The sequence below is a fragment of the Macaca mulatta genome, chromosome 9, assembly GCF_049350105.2.
Source record: "Macaca mulatta isolate MMU2019108-1 chromosome 9, T2T-MMU8v2.0, whole genome shotgun sequence".
Classification (NCBI taxonomy): domain Eukaryota; kingdom Metazoa; phylum Chordata; class Mammalia; order Primates; family Cercopithecidae; genus Macaca; species Macaca mulatta.
In genome coordinates, this window is record NC_133414.1 from 34592670 (window position 1) to 34614261 (window position 21592).

General features: G+C 42.4%; 1 protein-coding gene across 7 annotated transcripts in view; it reads right to left on the reverse strand.

The window, feature by feature from the left end:
* NRP1 (neuropilin 1) overlaps positions 1 to 21592 on the reverse strand; it is a 157641-nt gene that overhangs the window by 29259 nt on the left and 106790 nt on the right. For all 7 annotated transcript variants that reach the window (XM_015146734.3, XM_077944998.1, XM_015146732.3 and 4 more), the window contains 4 exon segments: positions 19808 to 19963; positions 15444 to 15588; positions 7097 to 7428; positions 660 to 804 (listed from right to left, as the gene is read on the reverse strand). In XM_015146734.3, the coding sequence (XP_015002220.1) occupies positions 660 to 804; positions 7097 to 7428; positions 15444 to 15588; positions 19808 to 19963 (778 nt within the window).

Genomic DNA, 21592 nt, shown 5'->3' on the forward strand with positions numbered 1-21592 from the left:
ATAATAATCTAAGTGTAGGCAGTAACGTCACTCTACTTTCAGACACGTTGTCTCATGTAAAGTTCTGTTTCTCTGCAGCAGCCTAAGATATTCATCCAGGATAATGTCTTGATGTCTTAGTCTGTCAAAGGCTGCTTTCTGTTTCTATGTGCTGGTAATCAACACTGCAGATAGAAACTGGATCAGATATCGACCTCTAAATAATATTTAAAAGGCAAAAGTGGTTGCCAGGGGTTGAGGGAAGTTGCCTGCTTACTGGGTAAGGGGTTTTCCTCTGGAGTGATGGAAATATTTTGGAACTAGAAAGAGGGGAGTTGGTACAACTGAATTGTAAATGTGCTAAATGCCACCGAGTTGTAGTGAATTTTATGTTATGTGAATTTCAACTCTATTAATTATCTCTTTTTTTTTTTAAGTAAAGAGAGACAATCTCACATAATCCAAGGAGAGTCAAACAACCCAAGACAAAAGTAGGACTGTGAAGGTGCTACCTTGTGACATGTGTCAGAGCTTTGAGCCTCACTGATGGGCGGGCACTGAGATATGGGGCCTCCCAAGGGAAAAGGGTAGGCAATTTGCAAAGGCGCCATCAGGGGCCTAAATGCATGGAAGAGGAAATTTAAAAAGGAATGAGAATTAACTCTGGAGATCATAATTACCTTCCACTTCACAGCCCAGCAGCTCCATTCGGAGCCCCAGTCCGCCATGAGTGGCTCTCTCGGGGTAGATCCTGATGAATCGCGTGGAGAGAGCTGGAAAAGTCCGCAGCTCAGGTGTGTCGTAGTTGTTGTTGCCCTCAAAAGACTGTGAAGCATGAAAAACACAGGGCATTAAGAAAAAAAAAGTGCTCCCCTTTAGCAACTGTTTCTTCCCTCCACCAGGACTCTGAATAGGGCAGAGGAAAAGGCTTCATTCTACCACTTTGTAAATGGTGGACATCTCTTTCATAAATGAGAAAGGAAACAACAATGAAAGCTTCTCTAAGAAGTGACAGATGGCATTTGTTTATTTATTCGTTATTATTATTTTTTGAGATGGAGTCTCACTCTGTCGCCCAGGGTGGAGTGCAATGGTGCAATTGCACCTCTCTTCAGTCTCACCCTCCCTGGGCTCAGTGATCCTCCCACCTCAGCCTCCTGAGTAGCTGGGACTACAGGCACCCACCACCATGCCTAGCTAACTTTTGTATTTTTTGCAGAGATGGGGTTTCACCATGTTGCCCAGGCTGGTCTTAAACTTAGGGGCTCAAGTGATCCGCTTGCCTCAGTCTCCCAAAGTGCTGGGATTACAGGCGTGCGCCACCATGCCCAGCTAATTTTTTGTGGAGACAGGGTGTCACCATGTTGCCCAGGCTGGTCTCAAACTCCTGGCTGCAAGAGATTCTCCTGGCTTGGCCTCTCCAAGTGCTGGGATTACAGGTGTGAGCCACTGCTCCTGGCATGAGTTGGCATCTCTTTTGAAGTGTGTTCCTAGCTTGAAGTCCCTGTGACAGTTTTCAGGAGCTTGGCCACCCACTGCCAGTGCTGCTACTGACTTAGTTTCCTTTTCACATGCCCAGATAGATCAAAATCCTTTCTGGAATTCTGAGAAGATGGAGCAACGACTAGCCCTGTTTTCCTTTTCAAGAAATGGATGAGCCTCCTTGTGTCCTCTTCTCCAGCATAATTCTTAATCCCATTCCAAATGGGAGAAGGCAGAGGGGGAGGAGGAAAAGAAAATTGTCTCATCATAAGGAATGTCCTTTTAGATATCAAACATTGCATGATGTTTGATAGAGTAAGACATTGTTCTAACTGCTTAAAATCTATGTACTCATTTAACCCTCAGAACAACTCATTTTGTCATCTTCCTATAATATTGAAAAACCATAAAAGTTTCTCAGTTGTTTCTATAGAACCTAATCTATGATTCCTAACACACCTTTCCACTGAAAAAAATCTCTAACGTGAAAAAGAAAACTGATAAAATGGTCCATTTAAGAGCAGCACTTTTTTTTTTTTTTTGAGACAGAGTCTCGCCCTGTCACCCAGGCTGGAGTGCAGTGGCATGATCTTGACTCTCTGCAACCTGCGCCTCTCGTGCGCAAGTGATTCTCCTGTCTCAGCCTCCCAAGTAGCTGGGATTGCAGGTGCACACCAATATGTCCAACTAATTTTTGTATTTTTAGTAGAGATGGGGTTTCACCATGTTGGCCAAGCTGGTCTTGAACTCCTGACCTCAAGTGATCTGCCTGCCTTGGCCTCCCAAAGTACTGGGATTATAGGCATGAACCACCATGCCTGGCCACGTATTTTTTAACTATTCAGAGATTTTAAAAACATGTTACATTTAATTTTCCAAATGAAGGTAAATTCTCCATGAGGTAAATTCTATATTATGGTCCTTTTACAGACAAGGAAACTGAGGCACAGAGTTGTCAAGTCATTGGCCCATGGCCATACACACAGCAAGTGGCAGAGCCAGGACTCAAATCTAGGTGGTCTTAACTGGCGCCCTTAACCACACCACGATGATGCCTCTGCCCTTTCAAACCATCTAGTCCAGTCTCTTCATTTATTTATTTATTTTTTTAGAGACGGAGTCTCGCTCTGTCACCAAGGTTGGAGTGCAGTGGTGCGATCTCAGCTCACTGCAACCTCTGCCTCCAGCTCACTGCCTCTGCCTCACTGCAACCTTGAAGATAACCTTCAAGCAATTATCTTGCCTCAGCCTCCAGAGTAGCTGGGATTACAGGCACCCGCCACCATGCCTGGCTAATTGTTGTATTTTAAGTAGAGACAGGGTTTCACCATGTTGGCCAGGCTGGTCTCGAACTCCTGACCTCAGGTGATATGCCCACCTCAGCCTCCCAAAGTGCTGGGATTACAAATGTGAGCCACCGAGCCGGCCCAGTCTCCTGATTTTAATAGGTGAAAACACCATGGTCCAAGAAACATCTATGCCCAAGGCCACACATTTAGTTTCATTAATTTGTCTTTAATCTGATGCAAATTGGACTAGTAGACCTGGTAGATCAGATGGAGTGGCTGGCCGGCCCCAGGCCATGCCAGTCAGGAGTAGAGCCATGCCCAGTAGCTGTGTCAGGACATCAAAAACCAGCCTAATATGTGCTTGTTCGGTGGTGGAAATGTCATAACAAAACAGTGGAGGCATGTCAGTGAAGACAGATTGGGTAGGTTGCAACAGAATCAGCGGGTTTCTGAGTTCTAGAAGTAAATTAATTGGCCTTTTCCAACTCAGAAAAGCCTCTAGGAGTTTAAAAATGCATTGCTAATATAGGCCCGCCTCTTCCAATTAAAATTGCTTTCTTTTTTTTTTTTTTATCAAAAGTAAATTCACTATCGGGGTTCTGCACTCTTTATAGAACTGCAATTGCTGCCAGTAATTGAGACTCTGACACATATTATTGTCAGGCCCAATTAAGTTGTTGTCAGTAAGATACTAATTATAATGAAAATACCATTACTACATACGCAAGTTCTGTCTATGTTAACATACCTCCAAAGAGCATAGGAGAAAAGCATTTATATCTATGGAATCCCAGGCTCATCTCTCCATTTTAACTTGAGCAAAGAATTAACACAATGTAAATACATTATAAAAGCTGTCAGTGCTGAGCTGGGAAGAATATTAGTAATGAAAACCCATATGGAGCTAGGCTAACTGATATAATAAACTTACTTATGAATTCTTTGTGTTCTGTTGCTAATTATGTTTTAGAAGATGAGGACTTAGGGTGTTTGGACCTTCTCTCTGTTGCTAAAAAGTCTAGTTAATGCAAAGATTCTGATATAGCTTGCCCATTACACACTATTTTTGGGGTAGAGAGTGAGGAAAGGGCATTGAAAATTTAAATCCATCCAAGTGCTGTGGATTTCACAAAACAGAGTGCTCATTTTACTTTTACATAAAAGGTACTTGGCATCTTAAGAGGTAGCCTTCACTTGTAAAATTAAATATAGCATGTTTTAAAAATCTTCATATAATTAAAAACCATGTGCCACTCTAAAATGGAAGATTTTCACCCGTTTCTTTTTTTGTCTTAGAGATTTTATTTCACTGGAAGGGTGGGTTAAGGAATCATAGATTAGGCTGTATATAAACAACGAAGAAGTTTTTATGGTTTTCAATATCATAGGAAGATGATAATGATGGATAGAATCATATTTTAGAAATAAACCCCAACACGTTCAACCAATCTTGAATTGAGTGTTTTGTGAAAGTTGAAAGATGTATGTTGGCTTCTCATGGAATTCAGTGCTGGATTTACTACAGAAGAGTGATAGCTTTAGATCTGGTTGCAGACGCATGAATTATAGAGAGACAGGGAAGCACGTGATGCACCCTATCAAAAGCATATGGTGACTTGTTTTCTTTCTCTCTCAGAGCCCTAGTGTTGAAGAACATGTCACACCCGCACACGCCGCCGTCGCCAGCAGCAGGAAGTTGTTGATTTGCAGCATATTCACACTTTCTGATGCAGTCAGAGCTCACTGCTTCTCAGAAAAGATCCACTCAGAAGGGAACTCCAGTTTCTGATTTTTTTTTTTTTTTTTGCTTTTTCTTCCCCCCAAACAAGGCACAAAAGGGGAAAATGAACTGGAGACAAGAAAAAAGGTAGCTGCACAGAGAGATAAATATAACACTGAAAACATTTTAGAAACCACAAGTTCAGGAAGGGAGAGATGGGAGAGAGATTCAGATATTTCTGATGGCACCCAGCCCTGTCAGTGGCCTGCTGCGCTAGTGGTAGCCGGCAGTTTCCTTGGAGGGTTCACATCTGGAGGGAGTGGGAGCTGGTGACACAGCCTGGCTTCTTTGCTGCCTGCAATGCCTCTGGCCTGAGTCACTATATTAAGCCAAATTCCCACACTTGCTTAGAGAGGGAGTGAGGATAATAGTCCCTTCAATAAGCTAAAATCTGTTTTTCACAAGAGGAGTAGGTCGTGGCCAAAGAAGGGATGGAAAGGCTAAGACCAAAAGGTCAGTTGTGTTGGTATGAGAAATATCATTGCTGAATGTAATTCCCACACTGCACACAGAACTTAAACTGCTGGTTGTCTGTAGGTTGGTCCATATTTGAATCCTAAACCAGCTTCTGGGCCACCCAGCACACTCCAGGGTATCCTTTCCAAGTTGCTGTTGTATGCTGGCAAATAAATTTAGCCATCACTCTAAGTAAAATATAATGACTGAGGTAGATCTGTTTGGTTGAAAAAAATTATACCGTGCATTTTGGTGAATGTTGGAATATTTTTGTGTTGAGATTTCCTTTTCTTTTCACTGGATTATCAAAAGCCTACTGCATCTTAAAAGGGTTCAGTGTGTAAAGAAATATACTTAAAGCCCGGCACAGTGACTCACGCCTGTAATCTCAGCACTTTGGGAGGCCGAGGTGGGCGGATCATGAGGTCAGGAGATTGAGATCATCCTGACTAACATGGTGAAACCCTGTCTCTACTAAAAATACAAAAAATTAGCTGGTGTGGTGGCAGGCACCTGTAATCCCAGCTACTCGGAAGGCTGAGGCAGGAGAATGACTTGAACCCAGGAGGCGCAGCTTGCAGTGAGCCGAGATTGTGCCACTGCACTCCAGCCTGGGCAACAGAGCGAGACTCCATTTCAAAAAAAAAAGAAATATACTTAAGCATTATTCACAATAGCTAAAGGTGGCAGCAATTCAACTATCCATCAGTGGGTGAATGGATAAACAAAGTGTGGTATAAACAGACAATGAATATTATCCAACCTTGTGAAGGATGGAAATTCTGACACAATGCTACAACACCGATGGCCCGTGAAGACATTATCCTAAGTGACATAAAGCAATCACAAAAAGACAAATACAGTTTGAGGTCCCTAAAATGGTTTGAATTCACAGAGACAGAAAGTGGAGGTGGTCACCAGAGACTGGGGGCAGGGGGACTGGGAGTTGTTGCTTAATGGGTGTAGAATTTCAGTTTTGCAAGATGAGAAAGTTCTAGAGATTGGTTGCACAATATACACACACTTAACACTGTTGAACTGCACACTAAAAAGGTTAAGATGGGAAATTGTATATTATGTGTATTTTATCACAATTAATTAATTTTTTTTTTTTTTTTTTGAGACAGAGTCTTACTCTGTCACCCAGGCTAGAGTGTGGTGGTGCGCTCTTGGCTCACTGAAACCTCCACCTCCCGGGTTTAAGCAATTCTCCTGCTTCAGCCTCCAGAATAGCTAGGACTACAGGCACATGCTTCCACACCCTGCTAATTTCTTGTATTTTAGTAGAGACGGGGCTTCACTGTGCTGTCCAGGCTGGTCTAGACCTCCTGAGCTCAGACAATGAGCCTGACTCAGCCTCCCAAAGTGCTAGGATTACAGGCGTGAACCACCACGCCCGCGCCTGGCCCATAATTAAAATGTATATCAAAAAACAAAACACTTAAACTACAGGTAGGTGAGAGATGGGGGAAGGGCAGACCCAAATGACTGAGTGGTGTCTGCAAGGGGTTCTGAGCACTGGCTGGATAGCTGCTGTCAGCCCCGGGCTTCCCTGTCTCCTGTCTGCCTGTTGAGCTGTCCCTCCTTCCCTCCAGGCAGGGAATGGGACCAGCAATGCAATTCTTTTGCATGTGATCTCAGACATCGCTTTTCATGCCATATTCCAGTCTTCCTAGAATCAAGGGTCTTACTGACCCCATGACACACCTCCTATGATGTCCTGGCTGGAAGGAAATAAGAAGAAGCCCTTCACTTTGGAAGATCGAGATGGGCAGATCACCTGGTTGGGAGTTCGAGACCAACCTGACCAACATGGGGAAACCTTGTCTATACTAAAAATACAAAAAATTAGCCTGGTGTGGTGGCGCATGCCTGTAACCCCAGCTACTCAGGAGGCTGAGGCAGGAGAATCACTTGAACCCGGGAGGCAGAGGGTGCAATGAGCTGAGATCGCGCCATTGCACTCCAGCCTGGGCAACAAGAGCGAAAACTCCGTCTCAAAAAAAAAAAAAAAAAAAAAAAAAGAAGCCCTTCCTCAGGAGAATGCCAGAGGCCCTTGATGGAAGTTAAGGACGCAAGGGACGACTTCCTGCCAGTCCCCAGCCCTCACCTTTGCCTTGCGTTTGCTGTCGTCCATGATCATCTTCCAGTCGGAGCCGTTGTTGCTGTACCCGATCTTGAACTTCCTCATGAATACCTTGTTCTCTCGGTGCTTCCCACCCTGAATGATGATGCCCCTCACGATCTTCTCCTCCCCCAGGTCTATTTGGAGCCACTCATTGACGTAGGAATGAGGTGCGGGTGGCAGTGCCCAGCCGGAGCGACTGGTTACCAGGCGGATGTTTTCAGGCATCCAGTTTCTGTCCCCTTGGTTGGATGATGTGATCTGGGAGTCAGAAATAAGTCCAGACACCATACCCAACATTCCGGAGCAAGGATAATCTGGGAGGTGAAATGAAATAGATAATGTAAAATGATTTTCTGGGCGACTCCATGCTAAGAAAGAAAATACAACATATGGAATAAAGACATGACTTGGTACCCAATCATACGCAATTTTCAGTCTCTGGATTATTTTACAGTAACTCTTCCCTCCCTCAAACTTTCCTCCTGCGCTGTCAGAATTCCTATCTCTACACTCACATCCCAGTAAGGCAAATCTTCAATAAAAGATACATTCCCCCCGCTATGAGGTCTTCTAAGTTTAGTATTCATATTTCAATCTCTTTGGTATCCAGAATTTATCCCTGGATCAAGTACTGGCCCTGCTTCAGAGAAGTTGATAGTTTATGATGGATTGGAGATGTGCATAGAAGTTATTCCAACAGCAGGAAAGTTGCTAAAACGAAGGTAAAGAGACAGTGATGCAGAGGTAAAGAGAAGAAATGCATGACTTAGCCTGCAGGGGTAAGAGAGGACCTCCCAGGGCAGGTGACGTTTGAATTGAGTGTGGAAGAATAGTGACCACGATCCCCCGCAACCCTTCCCCCCACCCCTATTTCTAATTGCATTGGGGACTTTCCACAAGAATGTCTCATCGTCATCTCAAATGTACCATCAGCAGACTAAGACAGTCCTTTCCCTGGATACTGCACCCTTTCACTGAACCCTGTCTTTTAATTGGTGGCATCACTAATCATCCAGTTCCTGGCTAGTCATCTTGTCATTTCCGTTTGGCTGCCAAATCCTGTTGTGTTTTTGTTAAGTAAAAGAAAGCAACAAAACCCTTGTCGCCTCCTTCCTTTCTTCTGGATTTATCCTGATCCGAGCGCTCTGGCCAGGGTGCTACATGAGCTCTTGGTTGGCCTCCCAGACCCCACTCTGAATCTCCACTACACCAACTGCTATCTAACTTTTCAGAAAATGTTGTTTTAACCATGTCATTCTCATCCTCAAAAATCTCCACTGCTAAGTGAAAGAAGCCCGACACAAAGAGGACAAATATGGTCTGATTCCATGGATATGAGTAGCCTATCACTAGATCAGTCAGATTCATAGAGACAGAAAGCAAAATGGTGGTTGCCAGGGCTTGGGGGAAACGGAGATTGGGAGAGTTAATGTTTCATGGGTGCAGAGTTTCAGTCTGAGATGATTATAAAATTCTGGAAATAAGGTGATGCTTGCACAGCAATGTGACTGTACTTAATGCCACAGAATTGTACACTTAAAAATGTACAATGATAAAATGAAAATGGTTAAAAGTGGTTGAAAATTGTTAAAGCAGTACATTTTATGTTATGTATATTTTACCCCATGATATAAAAGAGAAATCTTTTGAAAATGTGCCATGGTTTTCCATTACTGATGGGAAGATATCAAAACTCGATCTGGTGTTCAAGACCCTCATTTTGATTTCATCCCATTTGCCTAATTTGATTTTCTATTACTGACAATACATCTCAGTTAACCAATTCTCTTCTCATACAGTATAGACGTTATCCTCATCATTGCCTTTGCTCAAAACCCAGCTTAAGACTCAAAAAAGCTTTTCAAGCTACTCCAGCATTTATTCTGAGTCTCCCATCTCAGAAATATGATGTAAGTAGCACAGAGCTCAGCATTCCACTGCTCTCTAAGGCTGCAAGATTGTTAGTGATATACCCACAGCAAGACTGTAAGATCTTTGAAGGCAACGAACAGCACCATAGACCTTTTTATGTCTTCTAAAGCAGCCCAAGTAGCTTCTGAGCACAAGGAGAGCATCAGTCATTGATGAATTCAACGATGGCTTAATGACAAAACGTCCAACACTTCAATTATTTTCCTTTATAAACTGTATGTCCCAATCAAGAACATGTGCAGGAATGATAACCTATTTTTCTTTGAAGCAACTCAATCCTGCATAATGTAATAAAAAGTTAGCCTAAAAATATAACTACCCCTAAGTGAGAGGCAAACATCTAATGCAATTAAACTAAGTCCATGTTATCAGCTGAACCTTAAGAATTAATTACTCAGATACTTTCCACAAGAGTTCTATGGTCCAAATCACGTCATTTCTTTACTCAGACATTCACTGCCTTCTTGTCTAGAAATTATGCATGTCATTTTCAATCAGGCATGCAGGCCTTCCATATCATGTCCTTGCAAGGCCTCTCTCCCCATTCACTCCTTTAACCGGTGCCAATTGACATGAAGAACTTCCTTACTTCTGGGAGTCTGGAGGCTTTCTTTCTATTCCCTCAGCAAGGAATTCCCCATCATCTTACACTTTCCATGATCTGAACTGCTTAAAATCCTGACCTGTTTTCGAATGCCACATCACTTACTCGGTTTTTCTGTTCTCCGTAACCAGACACAGTTTTCCATTTCTGGGCCTCTTCACACCACTTTATTTGCGTGTCCCTTTTTTCTTTTTTCTTTTTTCTTTTTTTTTTTTTTTTTTTTGAGACGGAGTCTCACTATGTCGCCCAGGCTGGAGTGCGTGGGGTGATCTCAGCTCACTGCAAGCTCCGCCTCCCGGATTCACACCATTCTCCTGCCTCAGCCTCCCAAGTAGCTGGGACTACAGGCACCTGTCACTATGAATGGCTAATTTTTGGTATTTTTAGTAGAGAAGGGGTTTCACCATGTTAGCTAGGATGGTCTTGATCTCCTGACCTCGTGAAGCCTGCCTTGGCCTCCCAGAGTGCTGGGATTATAGGTATGAGCCACCGTGCCTGGGCCCCCCCAGCCTTTTTTTTTTTTTTAAGAGACAGGGTCTCACTCTGTCACCCAGGCTGGAGTGGAGTGGTATGATCATGGCTTACTGCAGCCTTGAACCCTTGGCCTCAAGCAATCCTCCCACCTCAGCCTCCTGAGTAGCTAGGACTACATGCAGATGCTACCATGATTGGCTAATTTTTTATTTTTTTGGTCTTGCTATTTTTCCAAGGCTGCTCTCAAAACTACTGGGCTCAAAAGATCTTTTGCCTCCCAAATACTGTGTTCCCAGGTTTGAGCCACCACACCCGGCCCTCAAACGCTGATGAGCACATTTAGTTCTTTGGAATACTGCTCTCTGCCTCCCCAGATTTTAACTTCTTTGAGGACATGAACTAAGTCATATTTTTCTGTTTTCTATGACTCTTCATGCCCTGTTTTATACATAGTATTTGCTCAACAAATATTTGTTGAATGAATCAACTTAATACAATAAAAGGCAGCTGTCATTTTCCCAAGTGCCCTTTCCTGTAATTCAACCACAGTATTTGCTCCAGGCTGGGATCTGGAAACCAAGAATATACTCAGTCGGGATTAAAAAAAGATTTACAAAAACAATTTTACTAAGGGACTATGAAACTATAGTGTTAAAAATAGAGTGCCATTTTTTTGGCCACGGTGTTCATACCTGCCTGATTCCAAACAAGCTTTTAGAAAGGCAATGTTTAGCTGGTAATGGGGACCAGATGTTACCATTTGGAGGAAAACGTAATTAACTTGAATACTGTAAGGAGAGCAGAACCGTCACCAGATTAATGCCCTTTTCTCAAGCAGACTCAGCTGGGGCATAGTTTCTGTATTAACAGACTTAGTGATGTCCTGCCCCCATTTAGCCAACATATCCATGGTGCAAAGTGAGACTTACTCCTTCCATATGGCTGCCTCATTAAAACAAAACAAAAAAAAAAAAAATGAAGAGGCAACTTGATTTACCTTTGACTGAAAACTATTTGACTCACTTTTAACAATAATTTGGAGAAAAATTACATTAACAATTAATTCAAGGTTTGAATGAGATGATAGTGTTTAACTCTGTCCCTTCATAACAGGCTGGTACAGGTCAGCCTGGTACAGGTCAAACCCTTTGGAAATAGTGTTGCAAGATTTAGCAAACAAACAACAAAGCAAGAAACAAGATGCCCAGTGAAATTAGAATTCAGAAAAATAATGAATGATTTTTTAGTATACGTATGTCTCAAATATTGCATGGGACATACTTATTCTGAAAAATTATGTCGTGTTTGTCTGCATCAAATTTAACTGGACATTTTGTATTTCACTTGGCAACCTTGTTGGGAAAGCTTAAGACCACTTCATGATGGAAGGGAGAAATTAGTTTTGTAATGGAGGATTGAGGTGGTTATTTTCAGTGATATTATTTTACAGTAAATCTCTGTACTCAGCTTTAATGGAAAAACTGAGGTATACTGGTAAATCAAATATCCAGTTAACCAATTTCCAAATAATGAGAAAGTAATAACTGCATTCGATGGGAGACCCTGAATGAGCATAATTTAATCTTTCCTTGATGACTCAGAAAGTACCTCTGGATATTATGGTGTCTGAGATCATCATTGTGAATTCTGATTGACTTAGGAGCACATGAATATGTGTTGAAGTGCCGGGTAACAGACTTCTGGTTAATAACAGAAGACAGCAGAGTTCACAGTGTGTTAAGCAGGCATCGTCCAACGTGATTTTCATCAATTTCCACCTCTGCCAAAATGATGAAGCCTACTTTGTCAAAATAATGAAAATGCCTTTCATCAATCACCTATAAAGCAGGATGGTTTGTTCCAATCTTATTTTCTTTATATCTCTATATGGTGACAAACTGAAGTTTCCAGGATTACTATATTTCCTTTTTCTTTCTTTTGTTTTTTTTTTTTTTAGATGGAGTCTTACTCTGTTGCCCAGGCTGGAGTGCAGTGGCCAGTGGCATGATCTCGGCTCACTGCAAGCTCCGCCTCCTGGGTTCACACCATTCTCCTGCCTCATCCTCCTAAGTAGCTGAGACTGCAGGTGCCCACCACCGGGCCTGGCTAATTTTTTATATTTTTAGTACAGATGGGATTTCACTGTGTTAGCCAGGATGGTCTCGATCTCTTGACCTCGTGATCCGCCCACCTCGGCCTCCCAAAGTGCCGGCGTGAGCCACAGTGCCCAGCCCAGGATTACTATATTTCTAAAAAATAATTTCTGAATCAAAAAATTAGGGTAAAACTTGGGGCTCTAGTGGCTTTGGAAGCCAAGTGATGTGTTCAAGCAGTAACTTTTGATTAGGTAGGCTTAAACAAAATCCAGATTGAATTATGACTACTCGACAGGGTGAAACTTTGAGGTCCGGCCATTTGTTTCTCAGAAAGTTTGGATAGAACTGCACTTCATTCATTCAAAAGTAACCACCAAACATTTGTTATGTTCCAGGCATACAGGACACAACAGAAAATGAGGCAAACAGGTCCCCTGCTCTCCTGGACCATCTGGTCCAGCAGGGATACTGTAGTCCTCCTTTCATTAATCTCCACTCAAGGGGACTGTAGCCTCAAGAAAATGAAGATTATCTGCTTCTGATAATCAAGAAGAAAAAGTTGAAATTACTGTCTTATTAGAAGCTCTGCTTGCCGGGGCATATGCTAGGTTCAATGTATTGAGTGCCGTGTACTATTTTAATCTAACGGATACCATTTAGTGAGCACTTACTTTAAGCCAGGGGTGTTCCAAATTTTCTTTCATTTACTCCTCATTATAGTTGCATTAAGGTGAACCTCACAGACCAGAAAATGGAGATCAGAGTGAGTCTCAGTGTCTTACCCATGGTCGGTCACACATACACTAAGTGGACAGTCCATAGTCAAGCCTGGACATGTCTGCCTAGCTTCTGTCCATGTGACTATCATTGCAATGTGTTAGCCTCTCCAAAAACCTGCCTGTAGCAATTATTTGGAGACTAGAGCCATTTTACTAGAGAGAAACTATTTAAAAGTATAGTGGAGACTATGATTAAGAGACTAGCACTGGGAACTGAAAGGAAGCACCTTATTTGAAAAACGGCTACTTAATTATGTATGAAAATATTAGGATATGCTATTTTAGACATCTAAATTTACATAACTAGATCATTTAACTATTTTTAAAAATTGAACAAATTATTTACCTTCTTTGCTCACATTCCTAGAATTACCTCTCAGGGAAATCCTTGTGAAAATTAAAAAGGACAATTTAGGTATTAAAAAAAATTCTATTCAACTAAAAGGATATGACATAAATCTCTAAGAGCCTGGAAATTCAGAGTTTTGGCTAACATGTTTGGAGTCTTTATGAAGTTTACCTCATTTTTTAAAATACAATGACATGAGATAAGGTTGAAGAAATGGGCCAGAAAATTCCACCCAAACCTCGAATAGCCTTATTTCTACAAATTTATGAATAACAGCACAAATTTGTCATGCTCTGAAAATGACCTAGAACTTTCTGTCATCTAACTGCTGATCGAAAATAAAGCCAAGGTTATATCTAACTTTTCAATGTCCTTTCTTCTTTCAAACCCCTCTCCACTCAATTCCTGCCTCGAAGGCCTTGAACTTTCTAAGTCTTAGGTCCTAAAATAATAAACAAGTCCATCTACGGGGTGGAAATAAATAAATTTTTTATTAAAAAATCCGATGTTGGTTTTTACTTTCCAAACTGAACTCTACTATCAACAAGTGTAGTTTTTCCTGTTCATTAGCTCTTCTCAAAATTGCTTATAATTTCATGGAACATTGCCAAAGTGATTTTTTTTTTCCTTCCAAAGTCAGTATTCTTCTCGTCTAAAAATAATTAAACTAAAAAGGATAAACATAAAAATGGAATAAAAAATTAAATACCCTAAATACATATATAACATAATATTAAAAGGTAGTTCAAAGACTTTTAGACATTGTTTGCTTTTAATTACTTTTTAGTGAGTGGGTCAACTGATTCTGCCTTTGAACTTTCAAGCTTACCATGAAGATCACATTGTACTGGTATTTTTTGGTGCCGGTGGTTGTTTCAATGAAAGTTTGGCAATGTATTTACTAAAATGGAAAGGAATTCTAATATGACTGCTATATACTGCAGAATATAACATAGTCATGCAAGAAAATAAATGGACAGGCAGAGCGCGGTGGCTCATGCCTGTAATCCCAGCACTTTGGGGGCCTGAGGCAGGTGGATCACCTGAGGTCAGGAGTTCAAGACCAGACTGGCCAACATGATGAAACCCCGTCTCTACTAAAAATACAAAAATTAGCCAGGTGTGGTGGTGTGAACCTGTAGTAGTACCAGCTACTGTAGTAGTACCAGGAAGCTGAAGCAGGAGAATTGCTGGAACCTGGGAGGTGGAGGGTGCCGTGAGCCAAGATCACATCACTGCACTCCAGCTTGGGTGACAGAGTGAGACTCGGTCTCAAAAAACTAAATAAAATAAATAAATAAATAAATAAATAAATAGACATAGCTGGCCAGGAGCAATAGCTCACACCTGTAATCCCAGCACTTTGGGAGGCCGAGGTGGGAGGATAGCTTGAGCCCAGGAATTTGAGACAAGCCCAAGCAACATAGGGGTTACAATTAGTTGTCTATACTGGTGCCCTCATGTTCTCCCACATGTATTTAAGAGGCAGAGGTAGGAGCATCGCTTGAACCTGGAAGGTTGAGGGTGCAGTGAGCTATGATCATGCCACTGCACTGCAGCCTGAATGACAGAGTAAGACCCCGTCTCAAAATAAAGAAACAAAGAAATAAATAAAACTGCTGGAGAATGTTTCATGCAACAGTTAGTTACTGTAAATCTACTAAGTAGTAGTCAGTATCCAGGAAGCAGAGATGAAAGGCATGATACTTGCCTTCACGCAGCTTACAGTCTAGTGGAAAAGGTACCAGTAAACAAATACCTACCACATACCAGGCTGTACTATGTGTTTTATATCCATTATCTAATAATAATGCATCATCACAACTAGGCTGTATGATGTAAATAATTATGACTATTTCCCAGTTGAGATAACTAAAGCTTTGAAAGGTAAGTATATTGACCAAAACAATCTGCTAGTGAGTAGTAAGGCAGGAATTGAACTTGGATTTCTCTAAATCCAAAGTAGATGCTTTTATTATCAAATAAAAATGATTGCATTTACAAATTCATTCACCCCGTATTTAAAGGTTTGCATAAATCAAAACAAGACAATCTTCGACTTGGAAGATTCAGTCTTCAATCTTCCACAGCTTACCTGTTATCTTGCAACCATATACTTCAAATCTCAGAGATATGCCAGTTTCCCAAGTTGCAGGCTTGATTCGGACAAATCGAGTTATCAGTGGCTTGGGGAATACTGCAACCACAACGTCTGTGGGGTTGGTGTTTCCCTGAAAGAGCTGTATGGGGAAAAAAAGTGCCTTTGTTTAGCAGAGGTTTTGAATTTAAATCCAAAAGTGTGTTTTCACAAGTGGTTGTAAAAAGTATTTACAATTTCAGCATTGTCGATCAAGGATGAGACGGCGTTAATAACCTGCTATGTTAATTTTTTCAATTAGCAATCAGAATGATGTCTAATATAGAATACTGTCCTAATCATCGATTCAATTTTCTGAGAGGCTAGAGCCTTTAAAAGCACGAATTACATGGATAATATTGATTAAAGAATGCATGCTATTATCTAAAAAGTGTGAAACTATTAACTTTACCAGAGGACCAAAATAATACTGTAGACGTGTCATGGAAACTCACTGTTTGACTTTCCCAAGAACCCCCAGAAGGGATGCTTTTTGGTTTCAGTGTAGGGTCTGGCTTTTTGAAATTCTAGGTTGTGTTTGCAGCTACAGTACTAGGTCAAACAGTGTTCTCCCCTTTGACTTCATTCCTTGACAGAAGATCTTGTCTCCCACACTAATGCGTGACTTTAATCCTTTTTTGATTATTGGTAAAATTATGTTTTAGTGGTCAAAGTCAAAACTGAGTTATAAATTATTTTTATCTAAAAATCAGCTTTTCCAGGACTTGTGCTTCAAGATTGATTGATTGATTGATTCATTCATTCATTGATTTGAGACGGAGTCTTGCTCTGTCAGCCAGGCTGGAGTGCAGTGGTGCAATCTCGGCTCACTGCAGCCTCCGCCTCCCAGGTTCAAGCAATTCTCCTGCCTCAGGCCTCCTGAGTAGCTGGGATTACAGGCACCTGCCACCACGCCTGGCTAATTTTTGTCTCTTTCAGTACAGATGGGGTTTCACCATGTTGGTTGGCCAGGCTGGTCTTGAATTTCTTACCTCAAGTCATCCGCCTGCCTCCATCTCCCAAAGTGCTGGGATTCTGCTTCTAGTTTTAAATCGAGTCATTTTATTCTAAGAAAGATGAGGCATGTGACTGCAAATGTAATGCATGCCAGGCACCAATGGATGTTTCCCACAAGGACTAGTGGGGGCCACTCTGCCTGGGCGGGGGAGCTGCAGTAGCATTCTCCAGTAAGATCTCTGAGGACTGGAGACTTTGCCATCACAGAATACTCTGCCTACCCTTTCCCGGATTTTACTTCAGCCGTGGAGTGGTGACGTTTCTCAGTTAGTTTCGGGCCTCGTGCATTCAGCACCATGCTTCTCTGCACAGCTGGGTCAGACCCCTCCTCTTAGGCTGCATAACTGGAGCATCATGGGGCTCACCCGAGGTGCGCAGCTTCCTCCCCACCTTTCCAGGTGAGGACAAGAAGGAGGTCCATGGTTTCCCAAGTCCTGCTCTTCCTCCTGGGAGAAAGGGCTTGTGAAAATCAGGCTGGTGGTCAAATGCTTTATAGAGTTGGTTGTGGCTGGGTGTGGTGGCTCATGCCTGTAATTCTAGAACTTTAGGAGGCCGAGGCAGGAGGACTGCTTGAGACTAGGAGTTTGAGACCAGCCTGGGCAACATAGTGAGACTCCAACTCTCCAAAAAAAAAAAAAAAAAAAAAAAAATTAGCCAGGCATTGTGGTAGTGCATACCTGTGGTCCTAGCTACTGGGGAGATTTAGCTGGGAGGATGGCTTGAGCCCAGGAGTTTAAGGCTGCAGTGAGCTATGATTTCACCACTGCACTCCAGCATGGGTGACAGAGCAAGACCCTGTCTCTATTTTTGTTTAAAAAAGTCAGTTTTTAGCCTGATCTCTCTCCAGAGACTACCTGATATCCTAATTTATCCCAGTCTGTGATGGCCTTTTGATTTCTGCCCTACATCAGCATCTCCCCCTGGAAATCAATCTGTGTGGGAGCATTTTTGTGTGACAAAGAGTAACGGGTAGCTGCCAGGGTAGGAGGACCCCCAGCGATGGTGCTCTCCTTATGGGGGCACCGAGTCCATGTCCGAGAGAGACCAGAAGTCTGGCAGGAGAGCTGTGTGTTCTGGTGCAGGCAGAAGGGAGGTGAATTTTGCTCCCACTCAGGGAGTTTGAAGTTTGCTGAAAATCATGTATTACACACATTCTCTCCAACATGAAGAGGGTTGCTGCAGTTGTTATTGGTCGAAAGCTGCACTCCTGGAGCAAAGTGGGAATGAGGGTAGAGGGGAGTGGCTGAAAGCCCCTAAAATACAGAGAAAGGTGGGGTGGGCAGCAATCATGAGACTCTAGGTGGATGTTCTAATTTCATTTAGATTCAGCTAAAGTGATCAGAATAGATGCCAAGCCTTCCTCTCTGCCGACTCCTTCCTTATCCCCTCTGCCTGTGCCCCTGAAGCCCTTCTGTGTGCCAGGGAGTTCCCAGGGCAAGCTGCGTGCACTGTCAGACACCCCTGGAATCTGTGGGTGCTCTCTGACAGCCCCCCTCTTCTGGGCCATGCAAACTACCAGTGGACAACAGTTGAAGAAAAAGTGTTGCTGAAATAGCCCTTATGGTTTTTTTTCCTTAACAAAAAATGGTCATGTTGCTATTTCCTTTCATTCCTCTCATCTGCTTGCATTCCAGTATAAAGATAATGAAACACCAATTAAGTTTTTCACTTAACATTATTTTAGACCTTTCACCTTATGGTTCTATTTTGTTCTTTTTTTTTTTCTCTTCAACCTTTAAGTTTCAGGGTACCTGTGCGGGATGTACAGGTTTGTTACACAGGTAAATGTGTGCCAAGGTGGTTTGCTGCACAGATCAGCCCATCACCTAGGTATTAAGCCCAGCATCCATTAGCTGTTCTTCCTGATGCTCTCACTCCTCCCACATACCCCGCTACCGACAGGTCCCAGTGTGTGTTGTTCCCCCCCAATGCGTCCATGTGTTCTCATCATTCAGCTCCCACTTATAAGTAAGAACATGCAGTGTTTGGTTTTCTATTCCTGAAGTAGCGCTTATTTTAAAAAGAAATGGCCTGAAAGTCTAAGATCAGCTCTCCCGGCTCTCTCTGGGTTCTTTGGCTGGTAGGTGCCTCATTAGAGTTAGTGATTTTTTATTTCCTTGAACCTAAAGTATGTCTTTGGAAATTTATTCCCAAACAAGAATCAGTCATGAAACTTGGGGTCAAAATTTACTCGCTTCATCTCCATGAGCGTTGACCGGGAAGGTTCTTCTTCCCTAGACAAACTGGTTGCATGTCCTCCGGGGCTCGACAATGGCCTTGAACTTGCCTGCCCATAGCATTTTCCTCCTACAGAGCAGCTGTCTATCTGTAGCTGTTTCCATCTTGCCTGCCCTGTCCGAGAGTGGGGGTTTCACTGCTAATCAAAGGGAATTAATAGGTTTTCTCACTTCACACCGAGGAAGCTTTTCTCAGTTCCAGATCCACAAGGAGAAAATCAAGTACACCAATGCTCAAAAGAGAGACAAGGACAGGTTAATTGGCCTCTCCCCAAGCCCATCACTGCAAGCTACCTGGATCTTTGCTCCTATCCTCATCAATTTCCTGTGTTTTGCTCGGCCTCCAGGGCAAGCTTTTAATTTCTGGGAGACGGTGAGTATGAATTCTCCAAAATCTTTTGATTAGAAAATCAGAGCAAATGTAACTTCAAATAAACAGGCAGACTAAGAAAAACATCTCGGTTCCAAATAAGCTAGGGCAGAGTGCCCAGGCACACAGTGTGGTCTGTGCTGCCTTCTTGGTTGAAAGTAGTACAGAGGTAGTGTGTTATTTGTGTGATCTGAGGGAACACAATGAAATACCTTTGGTTCCATGCGTTCTTACAAGAAGCAGTCAAATGTACTTGTAAATTAGTTTGTGAGCCACAGTAGATAGATGAAAAGATGTTTACTAAAACCAGCCCATTACAGAGAGAAAGAATCTATGAAAGAGAATGAAGAAATAGAGGGGGAAAAACAACAAAATCCCAAATTCCTAAGATTCTAAGAGGACAGTGTTTATCCCACGCAGAATCTGTGTCCCTGTGGGAGGCTTACAGCAATTCTTGAGTCTGACACTTAATTTGGCCAGTATTGACTTTTCTTGGAAACATTCATATAATTTCCTCCTGGCTTCTGGATCTGGGAACATGAGACACCTTGGTCAGATTTAAACCTCTAATTGCACTTTTCATTTCAAATCAATTCAAAAACAAACCAGGCCAGACAGAAAGCTACTAAACAAACAAGTAAAAATTGATCATCCATTTAAAAGACTGCATTGGTTGCCGTGGTGGCAGCCTAACTTACAACAGGTTTGTTTCCTTCTTTTATGGTGATCCAGTCTTCCCCGTTGGAGCTAATGTCAATTTTGTAAGTCTTGACATAATATTTCTTCTTGGTTTCTTTTGAAATGGCGCCCTGTGTCCCGACAGCCGTAACGAAGCGTAGAAGGCCCAAGTCCACCTGCAAGACAAGAACAAGCATGGTCAGTGCACCATCCCTGCAGCACTGTAACCCAAAGCATCTTTTCTGGTGCGCTCCATGTTGTGGCTTTCATCCACCTGGGATCAACAGGGCCTAATTCCATCAGGTGTCCATTGCCCCTGACTCCTCCCTTCCATTCCTTGTAAAGAAAGGCAAAGTCATGATCAATGTAAACCAAAAATAAAATTCTAAGCCCCCTGACCATCTGAATGGACACCTTGTCCCAGCAAGGGCATTCCAAAGCTAACCTGAAAAACTAGTTCAGGCCATGACAGGACAGTGTGGGGGTCAGACAAGCCTCATTATTATACCCTCATCTCTGTTGGAATTAATGATAGAACATACTTTTTAAGTCTGATAAGAAACATCTGCAACGTATTCTCTCTGAAGCCTGCTACCTGGAGTCTTTACCTGTACGTTATCTTAACCCAGACATTCCTAAGTCTTTAGACAGTAACTTAACTCTTCCCACCAATTGCCAATCAGAAAATCTTTGAATCCACCGACGACTTGGGAGCCCCTGTTTTCAGATGTCCCACCTTTCTGGACCAAACCAATGTGCATCTTCTATGTATCTGATTGACGTCTCACACCTCCCTAAAATATATAAAACCAAGCTGTACCCAGACCACCTTGGGTCATGTCCTCAGGACCTCCTGAGATTCTGTGTCACAAGCCACTGCTTACTCATATTTGTCTCAGAATAAATCTATTCAAGTATTTTACAGTTTGACTCTTTTTTTTTTTTAACGGGGTATCTGAACCATTTTTATTTAACAGAAATAACAAACAAACATATATTAAACTTCAGAGTTTGACTCTTTTTGTTGACAAAAGACAGCATGGCCCTAAGTTGGTTCCCACTGTTAGGAGGAAATCCAGGAAAAGATCTTTCTCACTGTTGTAACCAGGATTGCTTGAATCCCGGGGGAAAAGAGAAAACTGGATTCAATATCATGTCATTATATTTTCTAAGAGATTAAACATACTTTCCAAACTGCACATTCATATGTGTCATCTTGCAAAGAGAAAATCAAGACAAACAAGATAAACTCACACAATGGATAATGGAGAGGCCTGGACTTGAATTCCTGTCTAACATAATCCCGTTTCCCCTCTGTCTTTGGCATCCTACCTCCTTCCACATTAAATGCAGACTGAAACGATACTGACTTGAAAGCTCTAAGGGTGTTGTGGTTTGGGAGAGGGGCCATAGATTTATAACTTGGGATGGAATAAAGAGGAAGAGGGTAAAGATTTCTGTTTCAGCTTTAGATTTCTTCCTTCCCCACATCTTCCTGTGGCCTCTCTCCTTGCAGCTCAGTTTGAGAGGCAGGTGGATTCCAAGTCATCATGTGGGGGAGACTGATGTCCCCAGGAAACAACTGCTTGGGCTTGCAACCTTCTCCTGGTAAGTTTCCAGTGGGAAAGCTCCTCAACATGACAGCCTCACCTTCATCTCTCACTAGCCTATCTCATATCCTGAGGGGTCGGGCTCTTGGAGGGCATCTGAGTAGTGATGACCAGAGGGTGACTGAAAACCTAGAGGGTCACAGACCTCGAGGGTCTGTGGTTTCATACCGGGGCCCTGTGATGTGAGTGGTAAGG